The sequence below is a fragment of the Mchenga conophoros genome, linkage group LG2 (assembly GCF_057382185.1).
Source record: "Mchenga conophoros isolate Kocher_MC1m ecotype Shallow Benthic linkage group LG2, M_conophoros_male_GT1.1, whole genome shotgun sequence".
NCBI lineage: Eukaryota > Metazoa > Chordata > Actinopteri > Cichliformes > Cichlidae > Mchenga > Mchenga conophoros.
Window position 1 is genome coordinate 25,488,009 of NC_140527.1, and position 12,869 is coordinate 25,500,877.

Genomic DNA, 12,869 nt, shown 5'->3' on the forward strand with positions numbered 1-12,869 from the left:
TAGTGTGTCCTTAAAAATTTTAAAATGAGAAAACTGCTCAAGTGGAGGACAAAAGGAGTGGAACTAAACTATAGATTAACAGTATCTGAAAGTCATGTCCTTAAAAACTAAAGAAGTCTGAACTCTTATGCAAGCAGTCCTCTGAAGCGTAGAAGTGGTCATACCAAATATTTACCTTAACGCTTGTTATAATTGTGCAAACTCTGATTTGCCTTGCATATTGTAACCCTGTATGTTTGCACGTTTGAATAAACCTGTTTCCAGGTTTCTTAGCAATATATAAAGAAATGAGGTGACTCAAGACTTTTGCACAGGACTGTATTTCAATTGTTAATCCAAACTTAACAGTTATAACTCTAGCTCTAATTTTAGCCAGTGAGTTTATCACTTTTTGATCATTCAGCTTGTCCATTATTGCTGATTAAGTAACTTTTCTTGTGAAACCAGTTGTGGTCCACGTAGGTCTTTAATTAACTACTTCTGTTTTCTGATAAGTTGAGCTAATTCCAATTTACCCGCCGGGTCCTGCAAAGGTAGCCCAGGCTGAAAAAACACTGATTATAGAACACAAGAGAATAAATCAAGAAAGCAACGAGCCAGCTGCAGCTCCTGAGCTCAACACATGCTTTGAACCTTTTGCACTTTCAGACTATCGGGACTTAAGGAATGCAACAAAATCCTTTTGGTGTTACAGTTAAGGAAGCGCTGGATTCTTTTATTTGTCAAATTTATAGTCTCTCCCAGTGCAAGTGATGGCCTCATTACTCTGGTATAACACACACAAGAGACAGATGTTGCAGTTGTTGCCACAATTAGACCACACAATCAGTACTGTGCTCTGCTCACACTGCATCAGGGATTGTTGGAACACACTTTTGTGACAAACACAGCTTGCATTAAACAATTGACCCCATTTTTTCCCTCTCTGGAGAGGCCTTTTAAATGGGCTACACTAATAATATTCTGATACATTATATGAAAAGTAACGTTATATACAGTAAATGAATAAAAGCTCACCTTACTCATAGAACATGCCCCACTTATGACATAAAATATATGGAAAGAGGGTCAGTCTCTAAACAAATTAAGAGACGCTGAAATGCAGAAAGAAATCTGACGCAGACCCAGAAACATTGCAGCGACGGTCGTTCTGTGCCACTCATCATCCAAAACTAACCTCTGTCATTTAAAAAGGAAAAAAAAAATGCAACATCTTTACAACTTCTAAGAGATGCAGTAAATCGTGCTTTTATGGGTAATGTGCCCATTAAAGAGTAAAAGCAATCTAAGACGTCAAGACAAATGACAGCTTTTGAGTGCCATCTGCAATCTCGAGCTTCACAAACTCAATTATTCATAATGCATTTATGAAGTCCGCTGAGACTGCGCTGTCATTCCCATTCAAACTAGCGGGGAAATGCAACATAAAGGGACAAGCTCTTTGAGATGACAATGGCCTGTTCGATGGCTCTGGTGTGTTTATGGTGCCACCTGCTGGGAGACAGCCATTTCACTGGGTTTCCTTTACAGGGTGTCAAATAAACTAAACAGGCAAAAACAAAACACACACAAACACACTTTTCTGTAATTACAACTGGAAAGCTTTTATTTATCAAAAGCAAAATCATTTCTCTGGTGGGCAAAGACAAACCTCCATATCAATATGATAGAAATCATCAGTCTGTGATCCATCTGAATCTCTAGAATTTGTCAGTACTAGTTAGCGCAGAATGCTCCAAAAAACCCTGCATTGTTGCCCGGGATCAATGTAAGAGTGAAAATCAGAGCGGCTGGGGGTTAACCAGGATGACATTCTCGCCACGGATGAACAGCTGGTTGATGTGGCGCGTATGGACCTTGCCGTACGTCTTGGTTTCTTTCTTCTGGCGAGCCTGTGGACTTTGGACCACGAGCAGTGTTTTGTTTGCATCCTTTTCGGTTTCAGCAGCTCCTGACAGATCTGAGTCTGCTGTCCTGCTGTCTCCTCTCACACCAACGGCAGGAGAAGAAGAACGACTTTCTGGAGTCTCTTTGGGAGAATCTGCAGGCTGCTTCTTCACCGACTCAGCACATTCAGAGGTTTCCTGGAGACTTAGCTTCTCAAAAAGCTGCAGATACAAAGATTTGATCATTCTTAAGATTTTCATCCAACTGAACCACATAAAAGCGCTCCGTGTGCTCTATATGTATATGTAAAAAGACCTTTACAATTTAAGCCAGCAATACTACTGTCAGCTTGCTTGCAAGCATTTAATCAGCAAAGCACAGATAGCTGTTATTATGAAGTAGTCATTAGAAACTAAATGTTTCTAGCTTTCCTTAGAAAATCGAAGGACAAAATTTTACTCATGTGTGTGTGTGTATATATATATATATATATATATATATATATATATATATGTATAGAATGAAAACTCATCCATTACCCGTGTAGTGGTGAGGGCTTTCTCATGATAGAAAGCCTCTCCAAACAGAGGCTCTCTGTACGTTTCATCCACATCCACCATCGCCTGACAGCGAGAGATAACCAACGATTAAGATACGAAATTTGCGTAGTTCAAGAATGCCACATGAGATCACTGACCATGTTCCAGAACTTGTCGAAGGCCACGACAAAGCCAGAGCACACTCCCCTCAGACCTTTGAAAGTCCTGACGTGAACTTTGACTCTTATCCTCTCCTCCACGCAGCGGTACAGCTCCCCCAGAGGACTGCCTTTACACACTGAAAACACAAGACAAGCAGGTCGCACAGCTGCTTCTGCCTATTATGATAAATGATACAGGGAATTCAGCTAAAACTGATGCTTCTTTAAAGTAACAAGTAATGCTAAAATTATGAATAAAATATTTTAAAAATGAAATATATATATGTGTGTGTGTGTAATGTTGTAATGTGGTTTTCATTTTATTGGGGGCAAAGGGGTTATACGTAAACCACAACTAGGAACCTGCCAACCAAGCCATTCTGCGTCTTTTATTACTCCAGTAGTCCTATTTTACTGGGACATTTTATTTTATTTGTCGGTTTATTTGGGGTAGTCTGTCAGTTCTTAGTGTATTCTAATAAATACAAATAGCGTATTCTAGTCCCTCCTAAAGTTTAAAGCGGCTCAGTGAAACTGCCCAGGCGGGACTAGGTCTCCAACACATTACATGATGAGTGTTGAACCTACGGGGCATTCTCGTCAGGACATTTTTCACAGGTTTCTGCCTCCTCTTCCTCCGCGTCGTGCCGCTGCTGCTTTCTCCCTCCTCTGACTCAGATACCGGGTTGTTCACCATGAGTTTCTTCAGCCTCTCGATGCGCTCCAGGTCAATCACGCCTTTCATCGCCTTACGCTGCCTTTTCTCCACGTTCTCCGGTTTAGCTCTCCCGCGGCCGCCCTTCAGAAAGCTCTCGTACTCGGCCACGTTGTTGAAGCACTTGATGTTTGGGATGGGAAGCTGCACTGTCGGTGAGTACAAGGCCAAGAGTGGATCAAATTTATCCGAGCAGACGTCCAGTTTATCTGCGCCATCGTCCTCGGCTTTACTGCCAGCCTCCGGCGCCGAGGCCGGGCTGGAGCAGGGTGCTGACAACGTCTCCTTACTGTCTGAATTTACACTTCTTTTTTCCCTCTCCTCCATGTTCAAAACAACCGAGGAATTCTGGGTATTTTGTCGTGTTTATCAACTGGACTACAAGTCCCATAGCCTCCTAGATGTACAGTATCTAGTTTAGTTTCTATTTAGGCACAAGATGGCGCTAGAAAGCAAATTACTTTCGTAAAATCTTTAAAACTTAAAAAAAAATTCCGCAAAGCATCCAAAAAAATTGAAAATTGAAGCATTATTTTTAAGGTGGCTGAAGAAACGGGAAATTATTTGCGTTTTATTTTAAGTCTACCGTAGCTCCGAAAATTTGTGTTCCGGGTGATTGTAGTTCCTCTACGACACAATTTCTGGGCGGACCGTATACAAACCAACGTGTTTGAATGTGCGGAAGAGAATTATTCTTATTATTTAGATATATTTAGTTTATATATTCTCTAAATAGAGAACTGACATACGTATAACACAGATCATTTTAATAATAACACTTTCCATCATTTGAAGTTATTGAATTTAGTTTTTTATATCATAGTAGTTGTCCGTTTTGACTGAATATTTTCCCACTGTTGACATATAATTTTCGCTCCTTGTGCTTTCTCTTCAGGATCATCCCAATGCTAATTAGTACAGCGAGCAGATTTGGTGTTTCGTGCTGTTCTCTTACACCTTCGGTCCGTCTTTTCTCCAGATCCAGTAACATGGCCAAAAGTAAGTTTGAGTATGTGCGCAACTTCGAAACAGATGACACCTGTCTGCGGAACTGCTACATTGTCGTGAGACTGGATGGTCGCAATTTTCACAAGTGAGTATTCTTCATTTGCGCTAAAACACCAGGAGCTATTTGAATCCAAATTGTTGTTTTGGCGTCTTAATGCATTATGTGTTTCAGGTTTGCAGAGCAGCACAAGTTTGCAAAGCCCAATGACGACAGGGCCTTGGGGCTGATGACAAGGAGTGCACGCTCTGTCATGGAAGAACTGGAGGATATTGTTGTTGCCTATGGCCAAAGTGATGAGTTCAGCTTTGTTTTCAACCGGTCTTCTACCTGGTTCAAAAGAAGAGCCAGGTGCTGATGTTTTACATAATGTTGAATAACATAATTTTCACACAGACATCTTCTAGCATTTTATCTGACTTCATTTTGTCCCCTCTTTTCCTTACAGTAAGCTCATGACCCACGTGGCCTCCCAGTTCTCCTCCTCGTACGTGTTTTACTGGAAGGAGTTTTTTGAGAATCAGCCCCTCCTGTACCCTCCGGGATTTGACGGACGGGTGGTCCTATATCCTAGCAATCGTAACCTTAGAGACTACCTTAGCTGGAGGCAGGCAGACTGTAAGTGCAAATGATGCTCTGAATGGTAAATCACACATTTGGCGTGGTGGAAATATGTCACATTGTGTCTCTGTTTCTTTAAGGTCACATAAATAATTTGTACAACACAGTGTTTTGGATGTTAGTGCAAAGAAAAGGACTCAGCACAACACAGGCAGAGGATCGCTTAAAGGTGAAACACAATTGATTAATGTATTTTTGAGTGTAAATTGGCAGCTGCAAGTGCTTATTAACAGATATAAGTATTTGAAAAAGGTATCATCAAAAAATCATATTAAGGTAATGCCCACATATTTAAGGTTGTAAGCATCGATATGTTAAAGACTGTCGCTTATAGTCAAGGTCATCCACACAGTATTCAAAGTGTACCATGTCCCAAATGACACACTGGCTTCTACCTACCAATAGATTCCAGCAGCATGTTTTGTAGATCCATATCAGCTGATCATGTGTCAGAAAAAAACAACAGTGAATGCTCACATCTCTCAAAATGTGCCATATAAAGGATAATTGATTGCCATACTTGGTGATTTTTTTCTTTCTGGCTACAGATACGTTATGGTAGGTATAAAGCTTTTCAACTACGAGTATCTGGTCTCCTAAACAGCATCAGGAACAAGCTAGTGGCAGTGATGGCTGGTGCTGATATAGTTATGTATTATCTATTACTTGTAAATTAAAAGGTTAATTTAGGGTATTGAATATTGTGAATTAGCCACAGTAAGCAAATCTGCCCTTTTAACATTTCCTAGAAGGAAGGTGAGGTCCCAAAACTATTAGGAAAGGGATTATTTCCATTATTTCCCCACACGCTATAGAAAACTGCCAACCAGAAACAAATAACTCACCAGACCACCAAAAAGCGAGGAAACAGGCGATGAGCCCCCAGTTGGCACAATATGAAAAAGGCATCCCCTTCCCCTGAGTCCCAAGTAGCCATAAGAACAACTTCTTAGTTATGTATTAGTGTTATATTTATTGAACAACAGATTTCCCAAAAATCAGAGTATAAAATGAGTGAGCCAAGACCACAATAACAAACAAGTAGAGCTATCCATCAACACAAACTTACATGACCTGGCAAAAAGTAATAAACCCAAATATATAAGTTTACCTACCCGGACTGTGAAAATGAATAAATTGGTTGATTCGTTAGCTAAGAATGTCTTAATTGTAAAAATTCATCTATCAGTATAATTTCAGTTTAAAAACAAAACAAACATCTTCTCCATTTAATAATATCACTTATATACTTACACAACACTTGGCTTTAGGGGCTGATAAGTTTCAAGGTACTATTTCTGATATTTCATCCGAGTAAACAAAGAGGTTATTTAAAAGATGTAAGCTTTCAGCTACGTCATTGTGAACAATTTATTACTGTGCATTAAAATAGTGTGTACAGGAACAGGTCTGTCACTAGCTATGACAGCTGCTACAGACTGACGCAGCTGTCCTCTGGAAATCACCTCATTCTTGTGGGGGCTGTCTGGAACCAGCTGATGGGTTTTGGGTGGATGTTTAGGCAGCATGAGTTATTTATTTATACCTTATCCAACATTCATGGTTCATAATTCCTATGTAATAATAACAACAACAAATAATAACAAAAAAATGACAGAGTGGTTTACTATTTATTTCTTGTTGATTTTCTTCTAGTTTTAATTCCAAAGTAAAAGAAACAGCCACTATATATAACCAGCGGTTTGGTGGGCGGTGGTGTTCCTGTCATGCTTTTGTTGTAGCTGTTTATAAAACTGTACTATCTAAAGACCATGTGAGGGATTGTGTAGCTACACACCTAAGTTTGGATGTCTCACAGTATTTCTGCCTTTTTCAGGGAACATTGGCTGGAGATAAAAATGAGATCCTCTTCACAGAATTTGGTATCAACTACAACAATGAATCTGCCGTCCACAAGAAAGGTACCACCCTCATCTGGGAAAAGGTGAGGTGCTCAAGAAGGGTTTTAAATCTATTCCCCTATTCCGTGGGCTATCTACTAAACTCAAAGGATAGAAACAAAGTATAGATCCTATCACGCAATTATCAGTCCGATACCGATACAGGCATTTGTGTCAATACTATTGATATTTTGATCAGTCCACCCACCTCCATTCATCAGGTTAGGTATGCCTCTCAGTGAAGTGCAGGGACACGCTGATCCAATCAGTGCGGTACATGTGCAGCCCTGGACATCCATGGCACGAAATCTATTATTGCTTAATCTAATGTGCATGAACGCCACTTGTCCCTGTAAGAAATTGGACTCAGTCTGCATGGGGGTTCAGTACCTAGTTAATATGTCAGAGTTTTTTGTTGGAATTAACCAGACGAATTGCTCCACCTGCGGCAATGCACCAAATTCTGTGTCAAAAAGTTAGGGCAAAACCTTTTAACAGTTTGAGGTGACGTCAGAACCTGTACATAGAAGTTTGTTGTTGTCCAGAAATTGAATCCAAGGTTTAAAAAAATGCCTAAAAACCTGAATTCTTTTAAATAGCCAGCAGGATCAACTCTTGTGCTTGCATAAATCAATTCCCTTGTTATGAGGTTTCTCATTCACATCACGTAGACATTGCTTAAGATTTGTCTGCCATATTGGACCAGTAGGGAAACATGTGTATTCTTCTACTGGTTGGCAGTGGAGTACCTGGAGGTTGCTGGATCTTCCTTGGTGAAATATTTGCAAAGAAGATGCTGCACCCAAAAGCTCATAGTGATTGCTTTGGTTGCTAGCAGGTTTCCAAGGTTGCCTGCGGTTCTTCCTGTTTGTCCACAAGCTTTTGCTAACTACTAGCGTAACAGTAATAACTTGAGAAAGTGTGACGCAAATTGGATAGGGGGAAGATTAGCCTTCAAAGTAAAAGTCGCACCTTTTGAAACTTTGAAAGTCCTACCTTAACATACACATTGTTTTATTTATTTTTTTAAGTTATTCCCAAATTTCCTGTGAAATAGATGTTAAAGCAGGGTATGCATTTTAGAATGGCTGCCTTATGGTTGATAGATTGCTATTGTATGGTGCAACATCAGTTTTCTTCTCCGTCACATCCACCCCTCGCTAGTTAGATCAGGATTTATAACACCAGTCAAAATGCCTCTCTCTCAAACTCAAAACAGTAGTCCACAAACCAGTGGGCCATGGGTGTGACCATATTTATATAGTCTGTGGTTGTTTTTGCATGTTTAAGCACACTAACGGCTCGCTTTTTCAAATGGTGTCTGTTTTTCTTCTTGTTAGAAGCAGTGAAGTCTGAGATTGAAACATTAAAATCACCACACTGCCTTTTTTCCCCTTTATTGGTATTTCTGTTGTTGTACATGAAAGAGAAATGTCAGCAGCTGCATACACTTTTTTTATTGCACATGACCTCACATTGTGGATGGAGTGTAAGAGAAAAGAGTTCTGCCACTAACATAGCAAGAAGCCATTTTTAGAAATTTCCTTTTCATGTAATAGTAGCAATTCCTTTAATAGGACATTTATTTATGCAGTTAGATGCTCCTTGGTTGTGAAAGGGAAATTTAAACTCACACAAAAACAAAGAAAAGGAAAGAAGAGATTTTCATAGGATCAAATGTATAAATAAATAACAAAGTATAAATCACTGTAATGTGTAGTGTGTCAGGCTGCAACTTGCTGTGGCACTGGATGTAGTCCTGACACTAACTGCAGGAAACGCTGGTTTCATAGAAATTTAAGTTAGGTTGCATCACACTGCACCAGCTCCTCTGAGGGGTTTTTTTTAAATGCACTCAAAACCAAATCCCACAAAATAATTTTACAGGGTTTAGGTACCGGACTGATTGATTATGTACTGCTTATCTATTCTCCAAATGTTGAACTACTTATATTAATCAATTTTCTCATTTGTCTTATCTAGCGAGATGAGACTGTCATTAAACGCACAAAGCTGCCAAATGGGGAGGAAAAGGACATGCCCGTCACACGTAGCAGGAGGAGGGTAGAGGCCTACCATTGTGACCTTATAGGAGAGCAGTTCTGGGAGGAGCACCCAGACATCCTGGAGGATGACAACTGCTAACCGAACCTTTCCTGTTGAAGGAGAACAACTCTGAACGCATCTGACCTCGGAGGTGGTCGGAAGCGGACCCTTTTAAGCAGCCACTCCAGAGCTACAGCTTTATATTGACTTTGTGTCAAATGACATGTTACCCATGAAGATCCAATGTATTCTTACTTTCATATATAAAAATGTTCCTAATATGTTGGAACTTCCCTTCTTTGACTGCATAATGATGTCTGTCATGTTTAAAGAAAAGCAGATGTGAGTGTTTTAATAGTGTGATATCTATTTACTCCTGCATGTGGCTCTCCTAAGGTTGCCTTTCCTAAAATATGCCCTCATCTGATACCATGAATGACATTTAGAATACTACCAACACTTGATCTTTCAGTACGTTTGACATATTTTCTCTTGGTCTCCTGCTCTTATTACTCAGGGGTATTCAGCATGTGTCAAATCTATTTTACCTTAAAATTCTAATCCTTGAGTTTTAATACTACTTCTGCAAAGCATTCCCTTGCAGTGTCCAGTAAGAAAAGAAATAAGCAGAGTAAAGCAGAAATCAATACCTTGACAGGAACTCACGGCCTTGTCTTGAAGCCAGCTTACCATTTAGAGACGTGAATGGGCTGCACTGTCATCGGAGCTAAGAATACCTCACACACCCTGCATACACTTTATCCTTGACATGTGCGCTGTGGGGTAGTTATCATCACACTTATAAATGACCGGCTCAGTATGAATGGCTGCTGGAAGCCTACAGTGGGGCAAAAAAGTATTTAGTCAGCCACCGATTGTGCAAGTTCCCCCACTTAAAATGATGACAGAGGTCAGTAATTTGCACCAGAGGTACACTTCAACTGTGAGAGACAGAATGTGAAAAAAAAATCCATGAATCCACATGGTAGGATTTGTAAAGAATTTATTCGTAAATTAGGGTGGAAAATAAGTATTTGGTCACCTCAAACAAGGAAAATCTCTGGCTCTCACAGACCTGTAACGTCTTCTGTAAGAAGCTTTTCTGTCCCCCACTCGTTACCTGTATGAATGGCACCTGTTTGAACTCATCATCTGTATGAAAGACACCTGTCCACAGCCTCAAACAGTCAGACTCCAAACTCCGCCATGGCCAAGACCAAAGAGCTTTCGAAGGACACCAGGAAAAGTATTGTAGACCTGCACCAGACTGGGAAGAGTGAATCTACAATAGGCAAGCAGCTTGGTGTGAAAAAATCAACTGTGGGAGCAATCATCAGAAAATGGAAGACATACAAGACCACTGATAATCTCCCTCGATCTGGGGCTCCACGCAAGATCTCATCCCGTGGGGTCAAAATGATCATGAGAACGGTGAGCAAAGATCCCAGAACCACACGGGGGGACCTGGTGAATGACCTGCAGAGAGCTGGGACCAAAGTAACAAAGGTCACCATCAGTAACACACTACAACGGCAGGGAATCAAATCCCGCAGTGCCAGACGTGTTCCGCTGCTGAAGCCAGTGCATGTCCAGGCCCGTCTGAAGTTTGCCAGAGAGCACATGGATGATACAGCAGAGGATTGGGAGAATGTCATGTGGTCAGATGAAACCAAAGTAGAACTTTTTGGTATAAACTCAACTCGTCGTGTTTGGAGAACGAAGAATACTGAGTCGCATCCCAAGAACACCATACCTACTGTGAAGCATGGGGGTGGAAACATCATGCTATGGGGCTGTTTTTCTGCCAAGGGGACAGGACGACTGATCCGTGTTAAGGACAGAATGAATGGGGCCATGTATCGTGAGATTTTGAGCCAAAACCTCCTTCCATCAGTGAGAACCTTGAAGATGAAACGAGGCTGGGTCTTCCAACATGACAATGATCCAAAACACACCGCCCGGGCAACAAAGGAGTGGCTCCGTAAGAAGCATTTGAAAGTCCTGGAGTGGCCTAGCCAGTCTCCAGACCTCAACCCCATAGAAAATCTGTGGCGGGAGTTGAAAGTCCGTGTTGCTCGGCGACAGCCCCAAAACATCACTGCTCTCGAGAAGATCTGCATGGAGGACTGGGCCAAAATACCAGCTACTGTGTGTGCAAACCTGGTAAAGACCTATAGTAAACGTTTGACCTCTGTTATTGCCAACAAAGGTTATGTTACAAAGTATTGAGTTGTATTTTTGTTATTGACCAAATACTTATTTTCCACCCTGATTTACGAATAAATTCTTTACAAATCCTACCATGTGGATTCATGGATTTTTTTTTCACATTCTGTCTCTCACAGTTGAAGTGTACCTCTGGTGCAAATTACTGACCTCTGTCATCATTTTAGGTGGGGGAACTTGCACAATCGGTGGCTGACTAAATACTTTTTTGCCCCACTGTAAACTAGTAGGAGCCTACTGTATGTTGTTACTTTAGGTGGACTCGGTTGCAGTTGATATTTTTGGTTCTGTGACCTTGTTAAAAGCATTTAGCTGTACTGTATTTTATGTAATTAGAATTTAACTTTCTAAGCACAGATGTGGAGCAAATTCTAATACGGAGGCCTTTTTGTTTCAAATATACAGCGGTCATTATCTAGAATGACTTCATGAACAATTATATACAGATACAGTTATATAGTAATTAAAATATCAGCATATACTATATTATACTGTATGTTACTTTAATAACATATATAATCTGCCTGCCTGAGTCATTGGCAAACAGTCCGTCCAGTGGTTCAGCGTGTGGCCTAGAAAGTTCAGATAGCAGAACATGTTAGAACAAGTGGTGCAGTTATTTAAAGACAGCATATGCAATGCCAAACATTTACTCGCAGGTCTACTAAGTTAGACAATAAATTCAGGAGTGACCTAAATTGTAAGCTTGTGTTTATTTGGTTTTTTTTTTTGGTTAGTCCTTCAGTTCTGATAAGGTTACTAAGCTACTGGTAAAATGGCCAGATGGTGTGTGATAACGCCAACTAAATTTAAAACACAGTCATTAGGTCATTTAAAAAGGAAAACACACACAGCCACTGGACCCATGTGGGTATTTTATGGCATTTTTCAAAAGGTCTAGTAGCTCATTGTCCAGACTATCCTTTACTTATAACACTGAAAGCTTTTTTTTTAATTAACTGAAAAACAAAAGAAATTTCTGTATTGCATAGTGAAAAAAATCTAACTTTTGTCATTTAATGGTTTATTTATTACCTAATTACTTTGGTGTAGTATGAATGGTAATCAGAGAGGTCTTCATTAGTAGGAAAAGCTGTAAAACTTATGAAAATACAGTTAAAAGTTCAAAATTTATACCCTCCTTTACATTTTCCAAAGCAGTCCAGAGATTCTGGTCCCCGGGCCTTACATTTGACAGCCCTGTTGTAGACAGTAGCTTTTAATCTTTAGCAGCTGTCAAAAAGCTTTACATTTGAAACTAACATGACTCTGCAGATGTCCTAGTGATGTCATCAGGAATGTCTTAAATTGGAGTCTAAGTACATTACCAATTTTAATTATTTCATAATAATTGTTCATAATTATTCTAAATAATTATGAAAAACATATATAGCACAGCTAATGTACACTTATCTTTTCATTTATATATTTTCAATGTATAACATGAATGCAACAGTCCATTGTCTAGCCTATGGTGGCATTAAAGGTCCATAACTTGTTCTGAGAGACACTGCAATGGATAAGCATGTTATAAAAAGAGAACAACAGAAAGCCTCCATTAAAAATTGTTTTGGTGGAAAAGAAAGTGAGAAATGAAAATAGTAGTCAAATAATGGGAAGTACATTCTTATTAATGTCTTTTGTCCTGTCTTCCTCCTTTTACCTTTAACTGGTGGCGCAGATGGCTGGCGTGGTTCTGGTAAAGGTTTCTTCGTGTTAAAATGAAGTTTTTCCTTCCCACCGTCGCCAAGTGCTTACTCGTAGGGG

At 40.0% G+C, this 12,869-nt stretch overlaps 2 protein-coding genes across 6 annotated transcripts; one reads left to right on the forward strand and one right to left on the reverse strand.

Annotated features, from left to right (window-relative positions):
- Nucleotides 1–1,578: 1,578 nt before the first annotated feature.
- lsm11 (LSM11, U7 small nuclear RNA associated) lies at nt 1,579–3,676 on the reverse strand. Its single transcript, XM_085290117.1, has 4 exons — nt 3,176–3,676; nt 2,585–2,724; nt 2,427–2,510; nt 1,579–2,108 (listed from the first exon to the last, which is right to left on the reverse strand). The coding sequence occupies exons 1-4, from the start codon at nt 3,627–3,629 to the stop codon at nt 1,782–1,784; spliced, it is 1,005 nt and encodes a 334-aa protein (XP_085146243.1). The 5' UTR covers nt 3,630–3,676; the 3' UTR covers nt 1,579–1,781.
- On the forward strand, nt 3,327–9,157 carry thg1l (tRNA-histidine guanylyltransferase 1-like). 5 transcript variants are annotated; one of them, XM_085290140.1, is made up of 7 exons: nt 3,327–3,457; nt 4,198–4,395; nt 4,483–4,659; nt 4,757–4,926; nt 5,010–5,098; nt 6,767–6,874; nt 8,814–9,157. In XM_085290140.1, the coding sequence occupies exons 2-7, from the start codon at nt 4,208–4,210 to the stop codon at nt 8,973–8,975; spliced, it is 894 nt and encodes a 297-aa protein (XP_085146266.1). In that variant the 5' UTR covers nt 3,327–3,457; nt 4,198–4,207; the 3' UTR covers nt 8,976–9,157. The 5 variants fall into 5 exon arrangements, with proteins under 5 accessions (XP_085146266.1, XP_085146271.1, XP_085146252.1 ...); XM_085290145.1 differs by having other exon boundaries at nt 3,329–3,457; nt 4,282–4,395; XM_085290126.1 differs by lacking the exon at nt 3,327–3,457 and adding an exon at nt 3,925–3,978.
- Nucleotides 9,158–12,869: the final 3,712 nt, after the last annotated feature.

What these genes read in the sequence shown, in the direction of transcription:
- lsm11 (XM_085290117.1), bottom strand. Translation starts at nt 3,629, where the DNA reads ATGGAGGAGAGGGAAAAAAGAAGTGTAAATTCAGACAGTAAGGAGACG. An exon ending in TGTCCTGACGAGAATGCCCC is followed by an intron (nt 2,725 to 3,175) that starts GTAGGTTCAACA and finishes TTGTGTTTTCAG; the next exon opens with TGTGTAAAGGCAGTCCTCTG. An exon ending in AAGCCCTCACCACTACACGG is followed by an intron (nt 2,109 to 2,426) that starts GTAATGGATGAG and finishes TTGTATCTGCAG; the next exon opens with CTTTTTGAGAAGCTAAGTCT.
- thg1l (XM_085290126.1), top strand. An exon ending in TAGCTGGAGGCAGGCAGACT is followed by an intron (nt 4,927 to 5,009) that starts GTAAGTGCAAAT and finishes TGTTTCTTTAAG; the next exon opens with GTCACATAAATAATTTGTAC. An exon ending in CCACCCTCATCTGGGAAAAG is followed by an intron (nt 6,875 to 8,813) that starts GTGAGGTGCTCA and finishes TGTCTTATCTAG; the next exon opens with CGAGATGAGACTGTCATTAA.